At 50.3% G+C, this 24,741-nt stretch overlaps 1 protein-coding gene across 2 annotated transcripts in view; it reads right to left on the bottom strand.

Moving 5' to 3' along the window:
• Positions 1-24,741, bottom strand: part of MRNIP (MRN complex interacting protein) — a 74,386-nt gene that overhangs the window by 22,505 nt on the left and 27,140 nt on the right. For both annotated transcript variants that reach the window (XM_030212215.1, XM_030212216.1), the window contains exon 3: positions 11,537-11,634. In XM_030212215.1, the coding sequence (XP_030068075.1) occupies positions 11,537-11,634 (98 nt within the window). The remainder of the gene's footprint in view (positions 1-11,536; positions 11,635-24,741) is intronic.

The following is a 24,741-nucleotide window of genomic DNA, read 5'->3' on the forward strand; positions in this document are numbered from 1 at the left end:
CTCTTTCAATAAGTGACCCCTGAGGCACACAGGTATTTTCCATTGAAACATAGCCCTGCATCAGTCTAGTCCATCCCCACTCTTGGATCTCACTTACTGACAGCCATTTTAGAGATAAACCTTTTCCTTTTCAGTTATTTTATGAAGTTTTCTAACTTATTCCCGTTATCCCATGACATTCAATCAAAACTTCAGCCTAACAGCCTGAAAAATATGGCTCAAAATGGATAATGATTCCCCTGAATCAAACTGCAAAAACCTCTAACAAAGCATCCAGATTGGAATGCGAGAAGGTATACTTCCTTGAGACCCAAGAAGGTTAGGAACTCCCCTTGATGAACTGCTGCGACTGCAGAATGCTAAGTTTCCAATTTGCAGTGTGTTGCAATTCACCCGTTTGAGATCCATAATGGAACAAAAACTCTTTTCTTTAGCACCATTAAGTAAACAGAACACCTTCCATTGATGCACTCCTCTTTTGAAACAAAGACTACTGCCCCCAAATCCAATAACTTTTGCAGTGTAATCCACACAGCTGCTTTCTTGGCTAGTGTGTGACAGAGAGATATAAAAGAATCTACAAGTGCGGGGAAAAACTCCAGCTTATAAAACTAACCACATCCAATATCCACTGGTTGAATCACTTGGGTCCACTCCAAAGAATGCTGAAAGGCATCGTCCCAATTTGACCCATTGAGGGTTGAGCCCTCCGCCCATCAAGTGGGCCTCAAGGCAGCAGGGACCCCCTTGCTCCCTGCCCTTTCTTATCTGCTCAAAAGGAAGCACTCCCAAGACCTGATACCAAGAAAGTGGAAAGGAGCCCTTCTGCCCTGGATGGTAGTGCTTCATATCATGAAACCTCAAACTGCCACAGCACTGTGAGAGGGATTTGTCCTCATGCAACCTCTGGGTTTTAATCTCCCCAAGATCTTTCATCAGTTTCTTCAAATCTTCCCTGAACAGCTTCTCTCAAAAGGGGGTCTGCTAAGTCAGGTTTTGGAGGCTGTGTCCATTGACAGACGCTAAAGCCACAAGAGACGCCTGACCAGAACCAAGACAGCTAAAGTACTGATAACATCACAGAAGGCATCTGATATATAAGCCATACCTGTCTCGATATGGGTGGATTCCTTAGGGAAGTCTAGTTCCTCTACTGCTGGCCTTTGAGAGACAGTTACACACAACAGAGACAAGCCCTGGAAACAGGGAATACAGACAGCTGTCTGAAGTTCAAGCACTGAAACTTCAAAACACATGCTTTAACAGTGGGAGTTCCCCCTCAAGAGGTTCAACAAGAGGCTGCTCTATAAACAATAGACGTGCTACCATGCTCTGACAGAACCAAACTGACACTACTGATTGGGAGTACCAATCTACAGCCTCTATTCTTGGCCTTCTGGGATGCCTAGGCTCCTCCAAACCTCTTGGTGCAGCCTGATCCTTTGGAGCAAGCTGTGCTACTTGAACCTTTTTACTAACTAGGCCTTATGTAATAGCAATACAAATTCATGTGAAAGGGGTCCTGGCCCCAAAGACTCTACAGAGCCTGTCAAGGCTCCCCCTCACCAGAGGCTCTGGATTCCTTAAGAGCTCCCCTTGCATGACAAGAGCAGAATTAGGGCCAGGCAGAGAAAAAGCCAAAAAAGATATAATGGCCTCCATTCCTGCACTCCAAGGAACTCATCCAATAATATTGGTTTTAATTTTATGGTTTAATTTTCTTTGATATACCACTTTTCATAAGGTACAACATAGTGGTTTACAATATAAAAATAGGTAATTTGACAGAAAAGAACTCCAATATTAGACAGGACAGTAAAGGAAGATCAGCAGTAGCCACACCAGAGAAGGATAGTTTAGAGAGGTAGGGATCATTCATGCACAGTCACAGCAGGACAGTATTTAGGTGCCCAGTGCCAGACAATAGTCAATGGGAGTGTTTAATATTGCTGACAAATCAAGGGACAATAGAAGAAATATTTTCCCCTCGTTCAATGCCTCTCAGATATATGTGACTAGTCCTATTAATGCTGTCTCGGTGCTATGGTGAGGACGAAATCCAGTCTGGTTAGGGTGAAGAAAGGTATTTTGATCAATAAAAGAATTGAAATGGTCCACTACCAGGAACTCTATCACCTTACAGATGTGCTATTGGCTGGTAATTGGAGACCTCGGTTTTGCTAATATGGGCATCTTTTTGATGTGGTCTGATGACCGTGGATTTCCAAGTAGCAGGCACATATCCAAGAGCTAAACTATCTTGAATCATCCTAACAAGAAATGGAAGGAAAAGTGTACGATATTGTTTCAGCAGAGGGACAGGAAATGTATCATGGGGCACAGTGATGGACTGAACCACCATTAGTGCATGAAAAATATCTGAGGAAGATGGGACTGAAAAATGCAGAAAGTAGCCTTGAGGGACATGTGTCTGCACACCACTATGATGTCCAATGCACAGCAAAAAACTTCCTCCAACACTTTGACCATCTTTTCTTGTACATTCTTAAGGGCCAAATCCCATTCCATAAGGAATATAGCATTATGAAATCACTACAGCAATCATGGGCTCTACCCTAGGAAGCCAAAGTAACAGATCTAAGTCCTCCTGGGAATGGGAGTCTCCCCCTAACCTTGCCCCTCCTTAAAAAAATAAAATAATTTTTTTTCCAGTTTATTGAAAAAAAGATCATCATCCAACCAAAACTTAACAACTGCATTATAGAACATCACAAAACTACCTCATCCAACCTCCACTCCTCCCTTTCTATACCATCCCCTTAAATATTATTGTCCAACAGTAAACCTGGGGATCCATGGACAGAAGGCATGTTTTCCCTCCGAAACCCAGTTCTGGTAGGAGCATATGCAGCAATGACCAATCTTGGTGTGACTGTAGGGGGAGGGAGACTTTTCAACATATTTGGTGAAATTGTCTTAAGGACTAAACTTATTGGGACTTGGTGCTTGTCCTCTTTATTGAGATTACAGGATTTACTATATCTAAAACTTTAGAATGATGCTTGCTTAACATGTGGTCTTCAGGTGTCCAGGCTCACAATCATAAGCTAGTTGCTTATGGCCAGTAGATTAGTGCTAGCAGTAGCCTTGAAACAACCCGAGGCCCCTACTGTGGAAATTGGGCTACGTATATATTTGATGACCAAGCTCACTGCATTGTAGAGAAATACATTTTTATCCTTTCGAAAGACTTGTTATGGTCAATGGACAGGACTCTCTTTTCAGTAAAACTGTATTACCTCTCCCATATATATTCCCTTCAAACTTGTCAGGATATAATACCATTTATAACCATTCTCAATAAGACTACTATTTACAGAAGCTTTGGGTAGAGATTTTAAAATCTGTTCTCAGTCTATCTTCCAGCTGTATATCCAGTTCTCTTTCCCACTGGGAAAGATACTTAAACCTGTGGGGCTGTTTGCAATAGTATATTCGTCTCCTAAACTCTCACCCAGTAATGCTCTCTTCTAGTGGGGTTTCCTCTGTTTCTAATTCCTTCGAGGCTTTATGCTGTATGAATGCCCCAATTTGTCTATATTGATAGTGATCCTTCACATCTATACCATACACTTCTTGAAGATCTTCAAAAGGTAATATTTGACCTTCTTCCATCAACTGCCCCAGAGTGTGGAGGCCCTTACTATGCTATCTTTCATAAGCAGGATCCTCCTGTCCTGGCCCAAAACTCTCAACTTTTAAAACAAATAGGAGGAAATATTTTTTCACTCAAAGAATAGTTAAATTCTAGAATTTGTTGCCAGAGGACATGGTAATGGTGGTTAGCATATCTGGGTTTAGAAAAGGTTTGGACAAGTTTCTGGAGGAATCCATAGTCTGTTATTGAGATGGACAAAGGGGAAGCCACTGTTTACCCTGGAATTAGTAGCATGGAATGTTGCTACTAATTGGATTTCTGCTTGGTACTTGTAACATGGATTGGCCACGGTTGGAAACAGAATACTGGGCTAGATGGATCATTGGTCTTACTCAATGGGAAAATTAGGTTCTTACCTTGGTAATTTTCTTTCCTTTAGTCATAGCAGATGAATCCATTACGTATGGGTTGTGTCCATCAACCAGCAGGGGGAGATAGAGAGCACTGAAAAACCATAGTGCCTCATGGCCAGTTAGCTCCATCTGCCTCTTCAGTATTTGAAGTTTCCAAAGCAGTGTAACACCGCAAAGTAACATAACATGAACTTTCCTCAAAGCGGATGAAAGCCCCAGAACAGGAGCAGTAATTCAAAGGAGGGACGAACTCAACCTCCTGTAACATAACAGAAATCATGAAGACTGTTTTCCAACTTCTCCCAATGAGGTGAGGGAACATATCTACAGGAAAAACTGAACATAAAACAACATCAATCACACAATGAATCACCGAGGGAGGGCTCATGGATTCATCTGCTATGACTAAAGGAAAGAAAATTACCAAGGTAAGAACCTAATTTTCCCTTCCTTGTCATCAAGCAGATGAATCCATTACGTATGGAATGTATCAAAGCAATCCCTATATAGGGTGGGAACAAGCCACACCATGCGCCAGCACTTGTGCTCCAAAATGCGCGTCACTCCTGGCAGCCACATCCAGCCTGTAATGTCGGGCAAAAGAGAGCTTAGAAGCCCATGTCGCTGCACTGCATATCTCTTGAAGAGAGAGTGCTCCAGTTTCAGCCCAAGAAGAGGAAATCGCTCTTGTGGAATGTGCCTTAAGGCTTCAGGCAGAGGCCGGCCAGACAGCAGATATGCTGAAAAAAATAGCTTCCTTGAGCCAATGGGCTATAGTGGCTTTAGACACTGGAGACCCTCTGCGCGGACCTGACAATAAGACAAAAAGATGATCAGAGGTCCTAAAAGCATTTGACATGTGCAGATACTGCAACAGAGCCTTTCGCACATCTAGGAGATGCAATTGCCCAAAGGCTTCCGGAAACTCTTCTCTGGAAAAGAAGGCAGGAAAATAGGCTTGTTTAGGTGAAACGCTGAAACCACCTTAGGCAGGAAGGAAGGCACTGTACGTACCATAACTCCGGACTCTGAGAACTGCAGAAAAGGGTCTCGACAGGACAGCGCCTGGAGCTCAGACACCCGTGTCGCCGAAGTAATGGCCACCAAAAAGACCGTCTTTAGGGTCACATCCTTCTCTGAAGCTCGCCTTAGCGGTTCAAAGGGCGAACACTGAAGGGCCTTTAAAACTAACCCCAGGTTCCAGGCCGGACACGGAGCCCGCACGGGAGGACGGAGCTGAAGCACCCCTCTAAGAAACCGTGCCACATCCGGATAAGCAGCCAGAGAGAGGCCAGCGACCTTCCCTCGAAAACAAGCTAAGGCTGCCACTTGAACACGCAGAGAATTATAGGCCAGGCCTTTTTGTAAACCATCCTGCAAAAAGTCAAGTATCGGCGAGACAGAAGCCCGCCTGGGTGTGATCGCTTTAGAAGCACAAGCAGCCTCAAATTGGCGCCAAATCCTGGCTTAAGCCACGGAAGTGGAACGCTTGTGGGCCTGTAGGAGAGTGGAGATGACCTTGTTGGAATAGCCCTTGTCTCTCAATTGCACCCTCTCAATAGCCATGCCGTATGACCAAAGCGGCAGGCGTCCTCCATGGTCACCGGTCCCTGTGACAACAGATTCGGTACCAGAGGCAAAGGAAGGGGAGCCTTCCTGGGCCAATCCGGGGCAATGAGAACCACCTCTCCTTGATGTAGCCAAATCCGCAGGAGTACTCGCCCTATCAAGGGCCACGGAGGGAACACATCCAGGAGGCCCTGAGGCTGGGGTTGAGCCAAGGCATCCAACCCCGCCGAGCGAGGATCTCTCTGTCTGCTATAAAGCACGGGACTTTGGCATTTGCGCTTGAGGCCATAAGATCCACTACGGGCATCCCCCACTTGGCACAGATCTGAAGAAACACTTTGTCTGCCAGTTCCCACTCCGCTGGGTCGATTTGATGCCTGCTTAGATAATCGGCTTGCACGTTGCTCTGACCTGCAATGTGAGCTGCTGACAGAAACTGCAGATGTAGCTCGGCCCAGTGGCAAATGCTCTGCACTGAGTGCCGCCTTGTCGATATATGTAGGCCACTGCTGTCGTGTTGTCCAACAGAACTCTGACAGCCAATCCTTCCAGGGTCAAGTGAAAGGCCAGGAGCGCCTGGAATATCGCTTTCAACTCCAAGCAATTGATGGACCACTCCGACTCCACGGGTGTCCAAAGACCCTGGGCATGCCTTCCCCAGCAATGTGCACCCCAGCCCTTCAGGTTGGCATCTGTTACAACCAGGCATCAATCGGGGAGCGCTAGCGGCATTCCTTGCCACAGCATGCTGTCTGAGAGCCACCACTCCATACTGAGCTGGGCCGCAGGAAGCCACGTGAGTCTGCACTGATAATCCTGAGAAATTGGAGACCATCGTTGAAGCAGGGAGCACTGCAGAGGTCTCAGGTGCGCTCTCGCCCAGGGCACCACTTCCAAGGTGGTCGTCAACGACCCTAACAGCTGGACATTGTCCCAAGCTCGCGGGGACGAGGCATCCTCAGGAGCAGATGGACCTGATTCTGAAGCTTGCACCGCCTTTGCTCGGGTAGATAAACAAAGCCCGAGGCTGTGTCGAACCGGACCCCCAAATATTCTAGAGATTGAGAGGGGGTCAGGTGACTTTTGGCTATATTGATGACCTAGCCCAGAGATTGAAGTACTGAGACCACTCTGGCTGTTACCTGATGACTCTCCTCTGTCGAGTCCGCTCTGATGAGCCAGTCGTCTAGGTACGGGTGAACCCGAATACCCTCTTGCCTGAGAAAGGCAGCTACTACCACCATTACCTTGGAAAGGTTCGGGGAGCTATGGCGAGGCCAAACGGCAAGGTCCGAAACTGGAAACCTTTGGTGCGGGGGCCAAATAGGAATGTGCAAGTAAGCTTCTTTCAGGTCCAGAGATGTGAGAAACTCTCCTGGCTGTACCGCCGCAATGACGGGGCGCAGGGATTCCATGTGAAAATGCCACACTCTTAGAGACTTTTTGACTTCTTTTAAGTCGAGGATGGGCCGAAAAGACCCGCCTTTTCGCGTCACCACAAAGTAAATGGGGTAACGGCCTGAGCCGTGTTCAGCAGGAGGCACTGGGGACACCGCCCCTAGGTGAATCAAGCCTTGCATGGTCTCCTCTACCACCGCCCGTTTGACGGCAGAACTGCATCGGGACTCCTCAAACACGTCTCTCATCGGGGCATTGAATTCTATTCTATAGCCATCTCTGATCAGGTCCAAAACCCACTGATCTGAGGAAATCTTGACCCACTCCACAAGAAAGAGGGAAAGGCGTCCTCCTATTGCAGGAATTGAGAAGAGGGCTGGCGCACCATCATTGAGAGGGTCGCCCTTGAACTCCAGGCCTTGAGCTGGTCGCTGCGGAATGCTTGTCCGCACGAAAGGAGTTCCTCTGCTGAAAGCGGGCACGAGAAGTGAACCCAGCAGAACGCCCCGGGCGGTACCTTCTAACTTCATGGAAGCGAGGTCTGTAAGAGGGAACTGCCTGACGCTTGGAAGAAGGCCGCGGCCTATCCTCGGGTAAGCGCTGGGGTTTAGGTCCCCCAGGCCTTTAACAATTTTCTCCCTTATCAAATAGGAGAAGGCCTTGGAAGGGCAACTTCACCAACCTTTGCTCAGAGGCCATGTCAGCCGCCCAGTGCCGTAGCCATAGAAGACGGCGAGCCGCCACGGCCATCTGATTAACCGAAGCTCTGACCAGATCATAAAGGGCCGTCCAGCCAAGAACGACAAGGCCGACTCTATCCGCAGTGCCACCTCTGCAAGGGCTCCGCTCCATCTCCGGGCTGTTCCACTGCCTGTTGTAACCAAGCGAGGCAGGCTCGGGCAGCATAACAGCTGCATGCAGACGCCCATAAGGATAGGCCTGAAATTTAAAGGACCGTTTCATAGCTGATTCCAGGCGTCGGTTCTGCATGTCCTTCAGGGCAACTCCTCCTTCAACAGGGAAGGCAGTTCTCTTTGTCACAGCCGTGGCTAGTGCATCCACTTTAGGCACTGCTAAACATGCCAAATGCTCCTCACTTAGAGGTATAATTGCCCCATTTGCCCTGGCACACTTTCAAAGGCCCCTCGGGGTCAGCCCATTGAGCTGAAATAAGCTCTTGGATGGAGTCATGCAAAGGAAAGGCTTGAGCAGGCTTCTTAGTACTTGCCATCCTCGGATTACCAGAGGAGGTCTTCGCCACTCCCAGGATCTTCAATAGAAAGGCCTGCAGGGCATCAGAAATAAGCGCTGGCAGCTCGTCGCGGTGGAAAATCCTCACCGCCGGAAGGATCATCTGGATCCGGTGGCAGTCCTGCACTTTCCTCTGGCTCTTCAGACAACAAGGGCATGCCAGACCCCTCAGAATCTCACATCCAGACCATGGGGAGAGAAGGGGGGTGCGCCACTCTCTGAAGGGGTCATTAACCCTTCTGCGCTTGTCTTGCGGCCCGCTATCAGGGGAGAACCGCCTGATGGCAATCCGAGGCCGGGCCTCCACTGGAGGGGGAACAGATAGCAGGGCTGAATGAGACCCTGCGGGAGAGCTCTTTTTAACATGATGCTTTATGCAGCAGTAACACAAACTCAGGGGAGGGCTCACCCTGGCCTCCTGGTTTCCAGTCTGGGGCTAGAAGCTCCCCTGTTAGACTCCACACGAGGCTCCCCTCCAGATTCAAATCCATCCGCTTCAACGGGGGTCGCGCCATGCTGCGCATTCAAAATGGTGCCCGCTGCCAGCTCCACTGAGCAGGAAGAAACATCGCTCGCCATGCTCGGGCCGGCTCTGACGTCTGAAGAGCACAATTTACCAGAGCCCTGCTGCTGATCTGCGCTTGCCACAACTGGAACAGCGCTTAACAACCTCCGCAGCCATCGTCGAAAAACGGCGGAAAATTTCAAAATGGCGGATTTGCGCCAAAAACCGTCCCGATCGCGGCCCTCCCCGGAGGAGCTAGAAACCGCTCTTACCTCTCCAGATCGAGTCCACAGTGCTCCGGTCACGCTGCACAATCAGAAGAAAGCCTCTTTTCTGGAATCGCAGCGCCAAAGCGCGATGCGTCTTTTTTTTTTTACGCTGTGAGGAAAGTTAGAGGCAATAGCAATAGAGGCAAATTTCGAACTCCGGAGGATCAGTAGAGTGGGAAAGGCAGGGAAAGGACGAACCAATGTGCCTGCATCCACAATTGAGAGTGTGGGAAAAGCCAGGGACAGGGCAAACCTATGTGTCTACATCCACATCGGGGGCCGGGGGTAAGGCAGGGAAAGGGCGAACCTATGTGGCTTTAAAGTGGCACCATCAGCCACACACCCCTGCTACAACTGGACAAAGCACAGGAGCCACCCCAGGCAGATTTCTGAAGGAGCTGAACAAGCTGCATCCATCCTGCTGGGGAGATAGAGAATACTGAAGAGGCATATGGAGCTAGCTGGCTATGAGGCACTATGGTTTTTCAGTGCTCTCTATCTCCCCCTGCTAGTTGATGGACACAACCCATACGTAATGGATTCATCTGCTTGATTACAAGGAAATGGCTATTCTTATGTTCTCACCAGTGCTACCACATAAAAATTGGCACTGCCATTGCTTTCTGCCTCCATGGGCAAAAAGAGTACCCCTTCAACACTGCCTCCAGAGCCTTCCCACTCTGCAAGAACATCTTCCATAGGGTCTTATGAAGGGAAATACTTTAGAGGGCTTCCGAACCCTTCTCCAGGACTGCATGTCTTTGTGACTCCTCCTCACTCAAAGCTGCCGTAATACACAGGAAGCTGTGATTTATGGAATACTAACTCTCTCTGCTGGAACAAGTAGATGGAGGGCTCCTCACTTCTTCCTGAGAGAGGCTGCCAATGGGACTCCAGTCCTTCTCCAGAAACAAGGAAAGGATGGACTCACAGACCATCTCCAATGGCCTCTCCAGAGAGCCTTGGTCTCTTGGGGCCCAAGGGGGTGGACAGAGACAACTCCCAGCCATCCTTCATACCTCCTTTCAAACCAAGTGGCCCAGTTGCTATACAGTCTTAAAAGTTTTCTGAAGGTACTGCATGAGTATAGAACCCACCAAAGCAGGGTGTACCCTTAGGGCTCCCAATTCCCCATAGTCAATGGCTCAGATTCTGCTCTTAGAGCGGTAGAAATGCAGCCAAGATCTAAGATGATCACAAATTTCTACTTGGGGGGGGGGGGGGGGGGGGGGGGGGGGGAAGGGCAGACAGCATACCTGGTTTACCCACTGCACTTGGGGGGGGGGGAGGGGCAGACAGCATACCTGTTTACCCCACTGCACTTCTGCATTCATAAGAACCCCAGTTATATCTATTTTCCACTGGCTCAGCTTAATCAGATTTAGTGCAAAAAGAGGTGGCCACAGTTCTAATGTGCAAGCTCCCATGTGCACATCACTAAAGTTCCCAGTATGTTACTCACCAGAAGAAGCAGCCTCAGCTGCGACTCCAATGTTGTTCCTCCCACTAATACCTGTTCTGGCTTTCAATTCTCTGCCCTTCCCTCCATTAAAAAAAAAAAATTAACTCTAATTCCCCATTCCTGCGAGGAAAGCAGCCAAAATAGAGCAATCACGACTTGAGGTGCTGGGGGCAGGTGCTGGGCTGGATGGACCGTTGGTCTGACTCAGTGTGGCTATTCTTATGTTCTTGAGAGCTTCTCCTGCTGCCAGTTTGTCCAGGGTGATTGAAAAGGTAGTGGTGTGCGGGGGAAGGGATATGGGAGTACCACTCTTGCTTTGGCACCAGGGCCCTGATTTATCTCACACTTTCCAACCTGGCAGGTGTCACTGTAGCAGAGGTCTACAGACTGCTTGGGAGGCAGCAGGACACAGACACTATCATTAAAATGTCTGCAAATCGATCCCTGAAAGTTCCTGACCAAATAGGGCCTGCTCCACTAGATTCACTTAAGCTCAGTCTGTGGGCTATCCAGAACTTCTGCTGCATCAGTCCAAGATGTACCACCATCAGCTGCAGACAGAATCCTATTAAGTTCAAGGGCTGCACCACTCCTTAATACTAGTGATGTTGTCATTGGAAAGGCCATGTTCTGTCTCCATCTGCTTACAGGGTGGCATAAACTCAAGTGCCTGGACTGGTCGAGCTGGATGAAAAAGGGGGTTTTAAATATATATTTTCCATGAACCTAGTCAGGCAGTTATGTTTTTGAAGCAAAGGATGATTCTAGGGATGGCTGTGACCAGCAAGGGCTATGAAAAGAAGATTTGTAAGGCTAGCTGCAGGCGACCTGTATGAATCACTGTCACTACCAGTGACCCCCTCGAAGTAAAGACAAGTTTACAGGTAGACACGGGGGAGGAGGGGTGCTGGACAAAATGAGATGTTGAATATGTGTGTGAAGAGGGGAGTGGAGAGGAAGGAGGGTACATTGTATGCTAATTGTTTATAAGATGACATATCTTTTACACACACAAATATATTTTATATAATATATAGCAAAACTCAATACCATGCTGCCTTTTCAGCCTCTTGCATCATCTCGCCTCGCATCATGTTTAATTTTTGCACATGGCGTCTGCAGTCTGCTCCAGAGCCTTGTCCATAAGACTTACAAAAACAAAAGAAGAAGCAAGATCAGTCTGCTATGGGCATTTACTTATTTACTGGATTATTTGATAAAACACTGTTTAAACCACACAGAACATTAAAGCATTGCACAAGCAGAGAAACAATTAACAATACACAGACTTTGAACCAACCACAACAGAAGTAGAGGAGCAGATACGACAACATAAAATCAACTGCATACACCATGAAATAGGAGAAACAACAGAAATGAAAAACTAAGAGCAGGTCCCACTATCATCCAGGAGAAATTAGTGGAGGAGTAGCCTAATGGTTACTGCAGTGGGCTTTGATCCTGGCAACATGGGTTGAATTCCCACTGCAGCTCCTTGTGACCTTGGGCAAGTCACTTAACCCTCCATTGCCCCAGGTACCCAAAATTAGATTGTGAGCCCTCTAGGGACAGAGAAAGTACCTGCAGATAATGTGTACAGTGCTGTGTACATCTAGTAGCACTACAGAAATGATTACTAGTAACAATCTAGCGCTGTTTGATACATCAAGTCTTAAAGACTAGCTTTAAAGTGTACTAAAAAGAGCTTTCCAAGTCAAAGCAGGACTTTTAAGTGCCACCATATAGGCACCCCTGTTTGGGCACCTATAAATGTTGGTGCAAGACTTTATGGAACCCAAAGTTCTTCTTCTTGACTTGCCAGCAATGGTGGTCTGGGTTGGCAGCGCTGCAGGGCAGTGGCAGTTAGCGCACCGCTGACAGCCCAGACCACTGCCACTCACAGCACTGTGCTGGACTTTTTCACTACAGTGAATGATACATACCTGTAGCAGGTGTTCTCCGAGGACAGCAGGCTGATTGTTCTCACGACTGGGTGACGTCCGCGGCAGCCCCCACCAACCGGAAAAGGCTTCACGGGACGGTCGGCACGCAGGGCACGCCCACCGCGCATGCGCGGCCGTCTTCCCGCCCGTGCGCGACCGCTCCCGCCAGTTGAATGACAAGCAATAAAATATGAAACACAACTCCAAAGGGGAGGAGGGAGGGTAGGTGAGAACAATCAGCCTGCTGTCCTCGGAGAACACCTGCTACAGGTATGTATCATTCACTTTCTCCGAGGACAAGCAGGCTGCTTGTTCTCACGACTGGGGTATCCCTAGCTTTCAGGCTCACTCAAAACAAGAACCCAGGTCAATTGAACCTCGCAACGGCGAGGGTACAACAGAAATTGACCTACCAAGACAACTAACTGAGAGTGCAGCCTGACCAGAATAAATTCGGGTCCTGGAGGGTGGAGTTGGATTTACACCCCAAACAGATTCTGCAGCACCGACTGCCCGAACCGACTGTCGCGTCGGGTATCCTGCTGGAGGCAGTAATGTGATGTGAATGTGTGGACAGATGACCACGTCGCAGCCTTGCAAATCTCTTCAATAGTGGCTGACTTCAAGTGGGCCACTGACGCTGCCATGGCTCTAACACTATGAGCCGTGACATGACCCTCAAGAGTCAGCCCAGCCTGGGCGTAAGTGAAGGAAATGGAGATGGTGCGTTTCCCGACAGCGACCCCTAGCCTGTTAGGGTCGAAAGAAACAAACAATTGGGCGGACTGTCTGTGGGGCTGTGTCCGCTCCAAGTAGAAGGCCAATGCTCTCTTGCAGTCCAATGTGTGCAACTGACGTTCAGCAGGGCGGGTATGCGGCCTGGGGAAGAATGTTGGCAAGACAATTGACTGGTTAAGATGGAACTCCGACACCACCTTCGGCAGGAACTTTGGGTGGGTGCGGAGCACTACTCTGTTGTGATGAAATTTGGTATATGGAGCATGAGCTACTAGGGCTTGAAGCTCACTGACCCTACGAGCTGAAGTAACTGCCACCAAGAAAGTGACCTTCCAGGTCAAGTACTTCAGATGGCAGGTATTCAATGGCTCAAAAGGAGGTTTCATCAGCTGGGTGAGGACGACGTTGAGATCCCATGACACTGTAGGAGGCTTGATAGGGGGCTTTGACAAAAGCAAGCCTCTCATGAATCGAACGACTAAAGGCTCTCCAGAGATGGCTTTACCTTCCACACGATAATGGTAAGCACTAATCGCACTAAGGTGATTCCTTACTGAGTTGGTCTTGAGGCCAGACTCTGATAAGTGTAGAAGGTATTCAAGCAGGTTCTGTGCAGGGCAAAAACGAGGTTCTAGGGCCTTGCTCTCACACCAAACGACAAACCTCCTCCACTTGAAAAAGTAACTCTTTTTAGTGGAATCCTTCCTGGAGGCAAGCAGGACCCGGGAGACACCCTCCGACAGACCCAACGCAGCGAAGTCTACGCCCTCAACATCCAGGCCGTGAGAGCCAGAGACTGAAGATTGGGGTGCAGTAACGCTCCGTCGTTCTGCGAAATGAGAGTCGGAAAACACTCCAATCTCCACGGTTCTTCTGAGGACAACTCCAGAAGAAGAGGGAACCAGATCTGACGGGGCCAAAAGGGCGCTATCAGAATCATGGTGCCGCGGTCGTGCTTGAGCTTCAGTAAGGTCTTCCCCACCAAAGGTATGGGAGGATAAGCATACAGGAGGCCGGTCCCCCAATGGAGGAGAAAGGCGTCCGACGCTAGCCTGCCGTGTGTCTGAAGTCTGGAACAGAACAGAGGCAGCTTGTGGTTGGTCTGAGAGGCGAAAAGGTCCACCGAGGGGGTGCCCCACTCTCGGAAGATCTTGCGTACCACTCTGGAATGGAGCGACCACTTGTGCGGTTGCATGACTCTGCTCAGTCTGTCGGCCAGACTGTTGTTTACGCCTGCCAGGTATGTGGCTTGGAGGAGCATGCCAAACTGGCACACCCAGCGCCACAGCCCGACGGCTTCCTGACACAGGGGGCGAGATCCGGTGCCCCCCTGCTTGTTGACGTAATACATTGCAACCTGATTGTCTGTCCGAATTTGGATAATTTGGCAGGACAGCCGATCTCTGAAAGCCTTCAGCGCGTTCCAGATCGCTCGGAGCTCCAGGAGGTTGATCTGCAGATCCTTTTCCTGGAGGGACCACAGACCCTGGGTGTGAAGCCCATCGACATGAGCTCCCCAACCCAGGCGAGATGCATCCGTCGTCAGCACCTTCGTGGGCTGCGGAATTTGGAATGGACGTCCCAGGGTCAAATTGGTCCGGATGGTCCACCAGAGCAGTGAAGTGCGGCAACTGGTGGAGAGGCGGATGACATCTTCTAGATTCCCGGTGGCTTGGAACCACTGGGAAGCTAGGGTCCATTGAGCAGATCTCATGTGAAGACGAGCCATGGGAGTCACATGAACTGTGGAGGCCATATGACCCAGAAGTCTCAACATCTGCCGAGCTGTGACCTGCTGAGACGCTCTGGTCTGCGAAGCGAGGGACAAGAGGTTGTTGGCCCTCGCTTCGGGAAGGAAGGCCTGAGCCGTCTGGGTATTCAGCAGAGCTCCTATGAATTCCAGAGACTGGGTTGGCTGGAGATGGGACTTTGGGTAATTTATCACAAACCCCAGCAGCTCCAGGAGTTGAATAGTGCACTGCATGGACCGGAGGGCTCCTGCCTCCGAGGTGTTCTTGACCAGCCAATCGTCGAGATATGGGAACACGTGCACTCCCAGCCTGCGTAGGTACGCCGCCACCACCACGAGGCACTTTGTAAACACTCGTGGGGCGGAGGCGAGCCCAAAGGGCAGCACACAGTACTGAAAGTGCCGTGCGCCCAGGCGGAATCTGAGATACTGTCTGTGAGCTGGCAGTATCGGGATGTGAGTATATGCATCCTTTAAATCCAGGGAACATAGCCAATCGTTTTTCTGAATCATTGGCAGAAGGGTGCCCAAGGAAAGCATCCTGAACTTTTCTTTGACCAGGAATTTGTTCAGGCCTCTCAGGTCTAGGATGGGACGCATCCCCCTGTTTTCTTTTCCACAAGGAAGTACCTGGAATAGAATCCCTGCCCTTCCTGCCCGGGTGGTACGGGCTCGACCGCATTGGCGCTGAGAAGGGCGGAGAGTTCCTCTGCAAGTACCTGCTTGTGATGGGAGCTGAAGGATTGAGCTCCCGGAGGACAATTTGGAGGCAGGGAGGCCAAATTCAGGGCGTATCCGCACCGCACTATTTGGAGAACCCACTGGTCGGAGGTTATGAGAGGCCACCTTTGGTGAAAAAATTTTAACCTCCCCCCGACCGGCAGATCGTCCGGTACGGACACTTTGAGGGCGGCTATGTTCCCGTGGATCCAGTCAAAAGCCCGTCCCTGGCTTTTGCTGTGGAGGCGCAGGGGGCTGCTTAGGCGCACGCTGTTGACGGGAACGAGCACGCTGGGGCTGTCCCTGTGCCTGACGAGGCCTTTGGGCCGGCTGGTTGTACCTACGCTTTGCAAAAGAATAAGGTGCAGCCTGCCAGGCCCGGGAAAAAGTCCACCTGCTGAGGTGGATGCTGAAGGCGCCCGGTGGGAGAGCTTGTCGAGAGCGGTTTCCCGCTGATGCAGTTGGTCCACCATCTGCTCGACCTTCTCACCAAAAATGTTATCCCCCCGGCAAGGGACGTCGGCCAGTCTCTGCTGGGTGCGGTTGTCCAGGTCAGAGGCACGCAGCCATGAGAGCCTGCGCATCACTATACCTTGGGCCGCAACACGAGATGCCACGTCACAGGTGTCATAGATACCCCTGGACAGGAACTTTCTGCACGCCTTCAGCTGCCTGACCACCTCCTGATAAGGCCTGGACTGCTCCGGCGGGAGCTTATCGACCAGGTCTGCCAGTTGTTGCACATTAGTCCGCATGTGGATGCTCATATAGAGCAGGTATGACTGGATGCGGGTCACGAGCATGGAGGATTGGTAGGCCTTCCTCCCAAACGAGTCCAGAGTGCGAGACTCCCGCCCCGGGGGCGCCGAGGCGGTATCCCTCGAACTCCGTGCCCTCTTGAGAGCAGAATCCACGACCGCCGAGTCATGGGGCAATTGGGGCCGCATTAACTCTGGGTCCGAGTGGATCCTGTACTGGGACTCTGCTTTCTTGGGAATGGTGGGGTTAGTTAACGGTCGCACCCAGTTCCGAAGCAGTGTCTCCTTGAGGACATTGTGCAGTGGCACCGTGGAGGACTCTCTAGGTGGTGATGGATAGTCGAGGACCTCGAGCATCTCGGCCCTCGGCTCTTCCACAGAGACCACGGGAAAGGGAATGCTAATAGACATATCCCGCACAAAGGAGGCAAAGGAGAGACTCTCAGGAGGTGAGAGCTTCCTCTCCGGTGAAGGCGTGGGGTCCGAGGGAAGGCCCGTAGACTCCTCTGAGGAGAAATATCTAGGGTCCTCCTCTTCCCCCCACGAGGCCTCATCCTCGGTATCGGACATAAGCTTATGTAGCTGAGTCCTGAACCGGGCCCGGCTCGACGTCGAGGCACCGAGGTCTCGGTGTCGTCGAGCGGTGGACTCCCGCGTCGGCGGGGACGGAGCTCCCTCCATCGACGTCGACGGGGACTCCACCTGCGTGGCAGTCGAGACCGGCGCCGCAAGCGGCGGCGATGTCGACAGCCCCGGCGCCGGGCTAGAGCTCGCCGGCGCCACAGTCATCGGCGCCGAGGGCGCAAGCACCCCCGGCGCCAGCACAGCCTGGCGCATCAGCCCTTCCAGGATCCCCGGAAGGATGGCTCTGAGGCACTCGTCCAAGCCCGCTGCCGGGAAAGGCGGTGGGGCCGGCAGGGGTGTCGGTGTCAGAAGCTGATGGGGGCCAGGAGACGGCACCGAGGTGCCGGAACCCTGACGCGTCGGTACCTCCACAACCGACGGGGACCTCTCCTCTTGGCGATGACGCTTCGGCGTCGCCTCCTCTCCGATGTCCGGATGCACCGAGGGCGACCGGTGACGACGCTTCTTGTCCTTCTTTCGATGCGCGTCACCGGCGCCGGGAGGTATGGAGGAGGAGGAGGACGATCCCCCTCGGTCTCGAGGAGCCGGGTCAGACAGGGTTCGGTCCCGTGGACCACGGGCTGAGGGAGTGACCGGGGCCGACTGCCCACGCGGCCGCTCACCTCCACCCTCGCCGGCGGACCGGCGGGCCGACGGGACCTGTTCTCCTGGGGTCGATGCCATCGGTGCCAATGTCTCGGGCATCGATACCGGTACCGAAGGACCGGGCGTCGATACCGATGCCGTCGAGGTCGACGTCGAGGGGCCGGCGCAAGTTCCAAAAAGACGGTCCCGCAGAACTTGCCTCGCAACTTGAGTCCGTTTCCGGAGACCGAGACACAGGGAACACGACTTGATATTGTGCTCCGGCCCGAGGCACTGGAGGCACCAAGCGTGGGTGTCGGTCTGCGAGATCGGCCGGCCGCAGCGACCACACTTCTTAAATCCACTTGGGACCTTCGAGGACATCGACGGAAAAATCGCGTCGGCGAAGTCAAAGTCGTCAATGGTGGCGAAAATCACACCTCGAAAAAGAAACGACCGTGCGGACACTAGGCCGCAACGCGGCGTCCCCGCTGGAAACGAGGGAAAAAGGGAGCGCGTGCTCCACACGCTCAGGTTTTTTTTTTTTTTTGAAAAAGAAAAGGGAAACCGGGTAACAAAAAATTAAATAGAAAAAACAACGATCCGCGTAAACGCGATCGACTTTCCGGCGGCTGAAAGCAGAGAGAGCGGCAAAGCACGACTCTCTCCAGACGCGGAAAAAAAGGAACTGGCGGGAGCGGTCGCGCACGGGCGGGAAGACGGCCGCGCATGCGCGGTGGGCGTGCCCTGCGTGCCGACCGTCCCGCGAAGCCTTTTCCGGTTGGTGGGGGCTGCCGCGGACGTCACCCAGTCGTGAGAACAAGCAGCCTGCTTGTCCTCGGAGAATGTTGGCAGATCAAAAAGCAGACTGCCACCGCCATTGTCAGCAAGTCAGGAAGCAGATCACCATTGCCTACAATACTGTCTACCAACCCAGACAGGTCCCGGCACAGACCTAGAGAGGACTTTTAGATGCCACTTGTTTGAGAGCCCAAACGTCTGGTACCAATATAGTGGCACCCAGAAGTCACAGGCACCCAAAAGTTACACTTCTTTCCAAGAGCAGATCTGGAGGAGGGCTTTCCAAAGGGAAAGATCCAAGCAACAAAAAGCACCCAGACATGAAAAATCTAACTTAATTTGAATTGGGAAGGGATGACCAAGAAATTGGGCTTGTCAAGGTGTGTTGTGGACAGTAAAGGATAAGTCAAGCATCCAGGTAAACAGGAAAACTATACTCCTGCTGGAGAATTTGCACAGCATTCCCCAGCTGCACAGGATTCAGCTTTTTGTGCAGAATTTGGCTGGCTGGCTTTCCAGGCCTGCCTTAACATTCCTTGGTGGTCTAGTGGTCTCTTTGGGGGCAGGAAAGAACCCCCACTCTTTTCTGCATGATGCCCCTGCTGTCTGGCCAGTGCTCCACTTCTTCACAATGGCTGCTGAGACTTCAAGCAGTAATCTTGTGAGGCTGCTGCAGGAAGTCCCAGCGGCCATTTGGAAGAAGCGGCGGTACCGGTCCAGAGCAGCGGCAGTAGGCAAGAAAGTCAGGTTCTTTCCTGCCCTGAAGAGGTACTCCTGATGCAGCTCCTTTTCATCGCAGCTCCCTAGTGAGTGCGATTGGATGGGGGGGGGGGGGGGGGAGAGAGAGAGAGAGAGGGAGGAGGCTAGAAAAAGGATGGTGTGTGGGTGCAGCGGGGGGGGGGGGGGGGGGGGGGGGGGGGAAACTATTGATGGTGTGTGGGTGCGGGGGCTGAAAAAAAGACGGATGCTGTAGCTGTTGAGAAAGGGGCTGGGAAGATATGAATGGTACTGTGTAAGGGAGGGGGGCTTTAATATTGTTTAAATTATGACAAACTGGTAAATTTTGCAGAATATGCAAATTTTATGCACAGAATTCTGATTTTTTTTTTTGGTGCAGAATTCTGGCAGGAGTAAAACTAGTACAGAAGGCATGATGTAACATAGTAGATGACCAAAATTCTTCCCAGCATCATACACAACTCACATATCTTTAACAAAACATATCATTTTGATAATATAGATCTTCAGATATAACACAAGTACTGCAGAATCAACTTATCCTAAGCAGCTGAGTGTGAATTGTCACTGATCCAAAATAAATTTTTCAAGAATTTTTTGTTTGACTAAGATTGCAGGAAAAAATAAAGCTACTTGGCTTCAAATTTCAAAAACAGTCTGAACCTCTGCCGACATGGCCAAGTTTCGTTTTTCTTCTTCAGGTAAGAGGTTCAACTCAATTCTTCTTACTCAAAATGATATGTTTTGCAAAGTAGTTAAAGATATGCGAGTATCAAAACTGTTGTGTGTTTATTAAGGTTCCCTTTGTCTAATATTACATTTTATGTAAGTAACAGAAACCATTCAACATGAAGCATGCAATAATAGGGGACACTGGGGTAGAGGGTACGATTTTCACTTAACTGTAAATATTAGACAAGGCAGACATATAGACCATGAAAGGAAAAACAAACAGATAAGACTTAAGCAAATAAGAATCATATTTCAGAGGCACACCAAGGAGCACAAAAGTGTTTGCTGGTGACGGCTGAGTGCTTGAATTTAAAATCCAGTAGTGCTCATCACCTCTGGCATCATTGGATATTAGTGGGTGGGGCCATCAATCAGTATGAGCAAGGTTAACCATTGGAAGGAAAGAAACTAACGAACAAGAGACACCAGATTAAAACACAAATGACAATAAAGTAACACTGCAATAGCGTATTTATAGGCTTATGTGGACTGAAGTGAATACTATTAGAATTGAAAAAGATGCATAGCATTGCCTAAAAGCAGAAGTGCTATATGTGCACTTGATGTGAAAACAGAGAAAATGAGAAATGAAGTTTAATTTGCTTAATCAATATCAAATTTTTAGTTGTTTAACAGTAACATAGTAAAGTAGCAAAACAAGAAGATCTTACAAGTGTCTCAATTCATGCTAAAAACTTGCACATATGATACTTTTGCTCTCAGGTAAAGTGTAGATACATACCTGTAGCAGGTGTTCTCCGAAGACAGCAGGCTGATTGTTCTCACGATTGGGTCATCGTCTGCGATGGCCCAGGAGACCGGCAAATCCCTAGCAAAAACAAAAACTTCTTGAACGCACCGGCGCGCGGGCAGAGCGAACCGCGCATGCGCTAATGGCTTCCCACCCACGGCGCGAGCGTGCCCTCTCAGTTTAATAAAAAGCAAAACAGAGAATAGAACAAGTCCAAAGGGGAGGAGGGAGGGTTTGTGAGAACAATCAGCCTGCTTGTTCTCACGATTGGAGTATCCCTAGCCCCCAGGCTCACTAAAACAATGAACACTGGTCAATTGGGCCTTGCAACGGCGAGGACATAACATAGATTGACTTAAAAAGAAACACAACTAAGTGAGAGTGCAGCCTGGAACAGAACATAAATGGGCCTAGGAGGGTGGAGTTGGATTCTAAACCCCAAACAGATTCTACAGCACCGACTGCCCAAACTGACTGTCGCGTCGGGTATCCTGCTGAAGGCAGTAGTGAGATGTGAATGTGTGGACTGAGGACCATGTTGCAGCCTTGCAAATTTCTTCAATGGAGGCTAACTAAGTGAGCCACTGACGCAGCCATGGCTCTAATATGAGCCATGACATGGCCCTCCAGAGTCAGCCCAGCTTGGGCATAAGTGAAGGAAATGCAATCTGCTAGCCAATTAGAGATTGTGCGTTTTCCAATGGTGACTCCCCTCCTGTTAGGGTCAAAAGAAACAAACAACTGGGTGGACTGTCTATAGGGCTTTGTCTGCTCCACGTAAAAGGCCAATGCTCTCTTACAGTCCAAGGTGTGCAACTTGTCCTCACCTGTGTGGACGGGAAAAAATGTTGCCAAGACAATTGACTGGTTCAGATGGAACTCCGACACCACCTTCGCCAAGAACTTAGGGTGTGTGCGGAGGACTACTCTGTTATGATGAAACTTGATATAAGGTGCATGCACTACCAGGGCTTGGAGCTCACTTATGAGCTGAAGTAACAGCCACCAAGAAAATGACCTTCCAGGTCAAGTACTTCAGATGGCAGGAATTCAGTGGCTCAAAAGAAGCTTTCATCAGCTGGGTGAGAATGACGTTGAGATCCCATGACACTGGTGGAGGTTTGACAGGGGGGCTTTGACAAAAGCAAACATCTCATAAAACAAACAACTAAAGGCTGTCCAGAGATAGGCTTACCCTCTACACGTTGATGATAAGCACTAATTGCACTAAGGTGAACTCTTACAGAGTTGGTCTTGAGACCAGACTCTGAGTAGCAATAAGATATGGTATATAAATTGACGTAAATAAAAATAAATAAATAAATAAGTGTAGAAGGTATTCAAGCAGGGTCCGTGTAGGACAAGAAAAAGGATCTAGGGCCTTGCTGTCACACCAGACGGCAAACCTCCTCCATTTGAAAGAATAACACCTTTTCGTGGAATCTTTGCTGGAAGCAAGCAAGACTTGGGAGACACCTTTTGAAAGACCCAAGGAGGCAATTTATAAGCTCTTAACATCCAGGCCGTGAGAGCCAGAGACTGGAGGTTGGGATGTAGAAGCGACCCCTCGTTCTGGGTGATGAGGGTCGGAAAGCACTCCAATCTCCACGGTTCTTCGGAGGACAACTCCAGAAGAAGAGGGAACCAGATCTGACGGGGCCAAAAAGGCGCAATCAGAATCATGGTTCTATGGTCTTACTTGAGTTTCAGCAAAGTCTTCCCTACTAGAGGTATGGGAGGATAAGCTTACAGAAGGCCTGTCCCCCAATGAAGGAGAAAGGCATCTGACGTCAGTCTGTCATGGGCCTGAAGTCTGGAACAGAATTGAGGGACTTTGTGATTGATCTGCGTGGCAAAAAGATCCACCAAGGGGGTGCCCTACTCTCAAAAGATCTTGTGGACAACAACCATGTTTAGCGACCACTCATGAGGTTGCATGATCCTGCTCAACCTGTCGGCCAGACTGTTGTTTACGCCTGCCAGATACGGCCTGGAGAAACATGTCGTGATGGTGCGCCCAAAACCACATCCTGACGGTGAGATCTGGTGCCCCCCTGCTTGTTGGTGTAATACATAGCAACCTGATTGTCTGTCTGAATTAGAATGAGTTGATTGGACAGCTGATCTCTGAAATCTGAAGTCCATCTACATGAGCTCCCCACCCCAGGAGGGATGCATCCGTCGTCAGCACTTTTTGCGACTGAGGAATTTGGAATGGACGTCCCAAGGTCAAATTGGATCGAATGGTCCACCACTGAAGGGAACTGTAAACGTCGGTGGAGAGATGGATCACATCCTCTAGATCCCCTGTGGCCTGGCACCACTGGGAAGTTAGGGTCCATTGAGCTGATCTCATATGTAGGCGTGCCATGGGAGTCACATGAACTGTGGAAGCCATGTGCCCTAAGAGTCTCAACAACTGCCGAGCTGTGATCTGTTGAGACGCTCGAGCCAAGGATACTAGGGCCAGGAGATTGTCTGCCCTTGCCCGGGGAAGACAAGCTCGCGATGTCCATGTGTCCAACAGAGCTCCAATGAACTCCAATTTCTGAACCGGGACAAGGTGGGACTTGGGATAATTGATTACAAACCCCAGTAGCTCTAGCACTCGAATAGTCATCCGCATGAACTGTAGAGCGCCTGCCTCCGAGGTGCTCTTCACCAGCCAATTGTTGAGATAAGGGAAGACATGCACTCCCAGTCTGCGTAGCGATGCTGCGACCACCGCCAGGCACTTTGTGAAGACCCTGGGCACAGACGTGAGGCCAAAGGGCAGTAGATAGTACTGAAAGTGCAGATTCCCAACCGAAATCGAAGAGCTGGGAGTATCGATATGTGTGTGTAGGTATCCTTCAAGTCCAGAGAGCATAGCCAATTGTTTTCTTGAATCATGGGAAGAAGGGTGCTCAGGGAAACCATCCTGAACTTTTCTCGGACTAGGAATTTGTTCAGGGCCTTTAGGTCTAGGATGGGACGCATCCCCCCCTGTTTTCTTTTGCACAAGGAAGTACCTGGAATAGAATCCCAGCCCTTCTTCCCCTGGTGGAATGGGTTCAACCGCATTGGCCTTTAGAAGGGCGGAGAGTTACTCTGCAAGTAACTGCTTGTGGTGGGAGCTGAAGGACTGAGCTCCCGGTGGACAATTTGGAGGCATGGATTCCAGATTGAGAGTGTATCCTAACTGAACTATTTGAAGAACCTACCTGTCAGAGGTTATAAGAGGCCACCTTTGGTGAAAAAATATCAACCTCCCTCCGACCAGCAAGTCGTCCAGCACGGACACTTTTTGTGAGGCTATGCTGCTCTGGAGCCAGTCAAAAGCCCATCCCTTGCTTTTGCTGGGGAGCCGCAGGGGCCTTAGTCGCACGCCGTTGACGGGAATGAGCGTACTGGGACTGCGCCTGGACAGGCTGCCGAGAAGTAAGAGTGTACCTACGCCTATTGTGGGAATAGGGAGCACTCCTCTTCCTTCCAAAAATCCTCCTAGATGAGGAGGCGGTAGCAGAAGATGCCCGGCGGGAGAGAGAATCCATAGCATCATGGTGCTTCTTGATCTGATCTGATCAACCATGTCCTCTACTTTTTCACCAAAAGGATTATCCCCCCCCCCCCCCCGACAAGGAACATTCACCATTCGCTGCTGGGTCTTATGATCCAGGTCAGAGCCACGCAGCCATGAGAGTCTGTGCATCACTATACCTTGAGCAGCTACTTGGGATGCCACATCAAAAGTGTCGTAAGTACCCCTGGCCAGGAATTTGCGACACGCCTTCTGCTGCCTGACCACCTGGTGAAAAGGTTCAGTGAGCCCTGCAGGAAGTGCTTCAACCAAACTGGACAGCTGCCTCACCGAGTTCCGTAAGTGGATGCTCGTGTACAGCTGGTATGTTTGGATCTTGGCTGCGAGCATAGCAGCCTGATACATCTTTCTCCCAAAAGAATCCAAGGTCCTAGACGCTCTGCCTGGGGGCACCGAGGCATAGTCTCTAGTACTCTTGGCTCTTCTGAGAGTAGAGTCCACCACCATGGAATCGTGAGGTAGTTGGGCCTTCACCATTACTGGTTCTCCATGGACTCTGTACTGGGACTCAGCTTTTTTGGGGACCACTGGATCA

Source organism: Microcaecilia unicolor, chromosome 8, assembly GCF_901765095.1.
Source record: "Microcaecilia unicolor chromosome 8, aMicUni1.1, whole genome shotgun sequence".
In the NCBI taxonomy this organism is placed as follows: domain Eukaryota; kingdom Metazoa; phylum Chordata; class Amphibia; order Gymnophiona; family Siphonopidae; genus Microcaecilia; species Microcaecilia unicolor.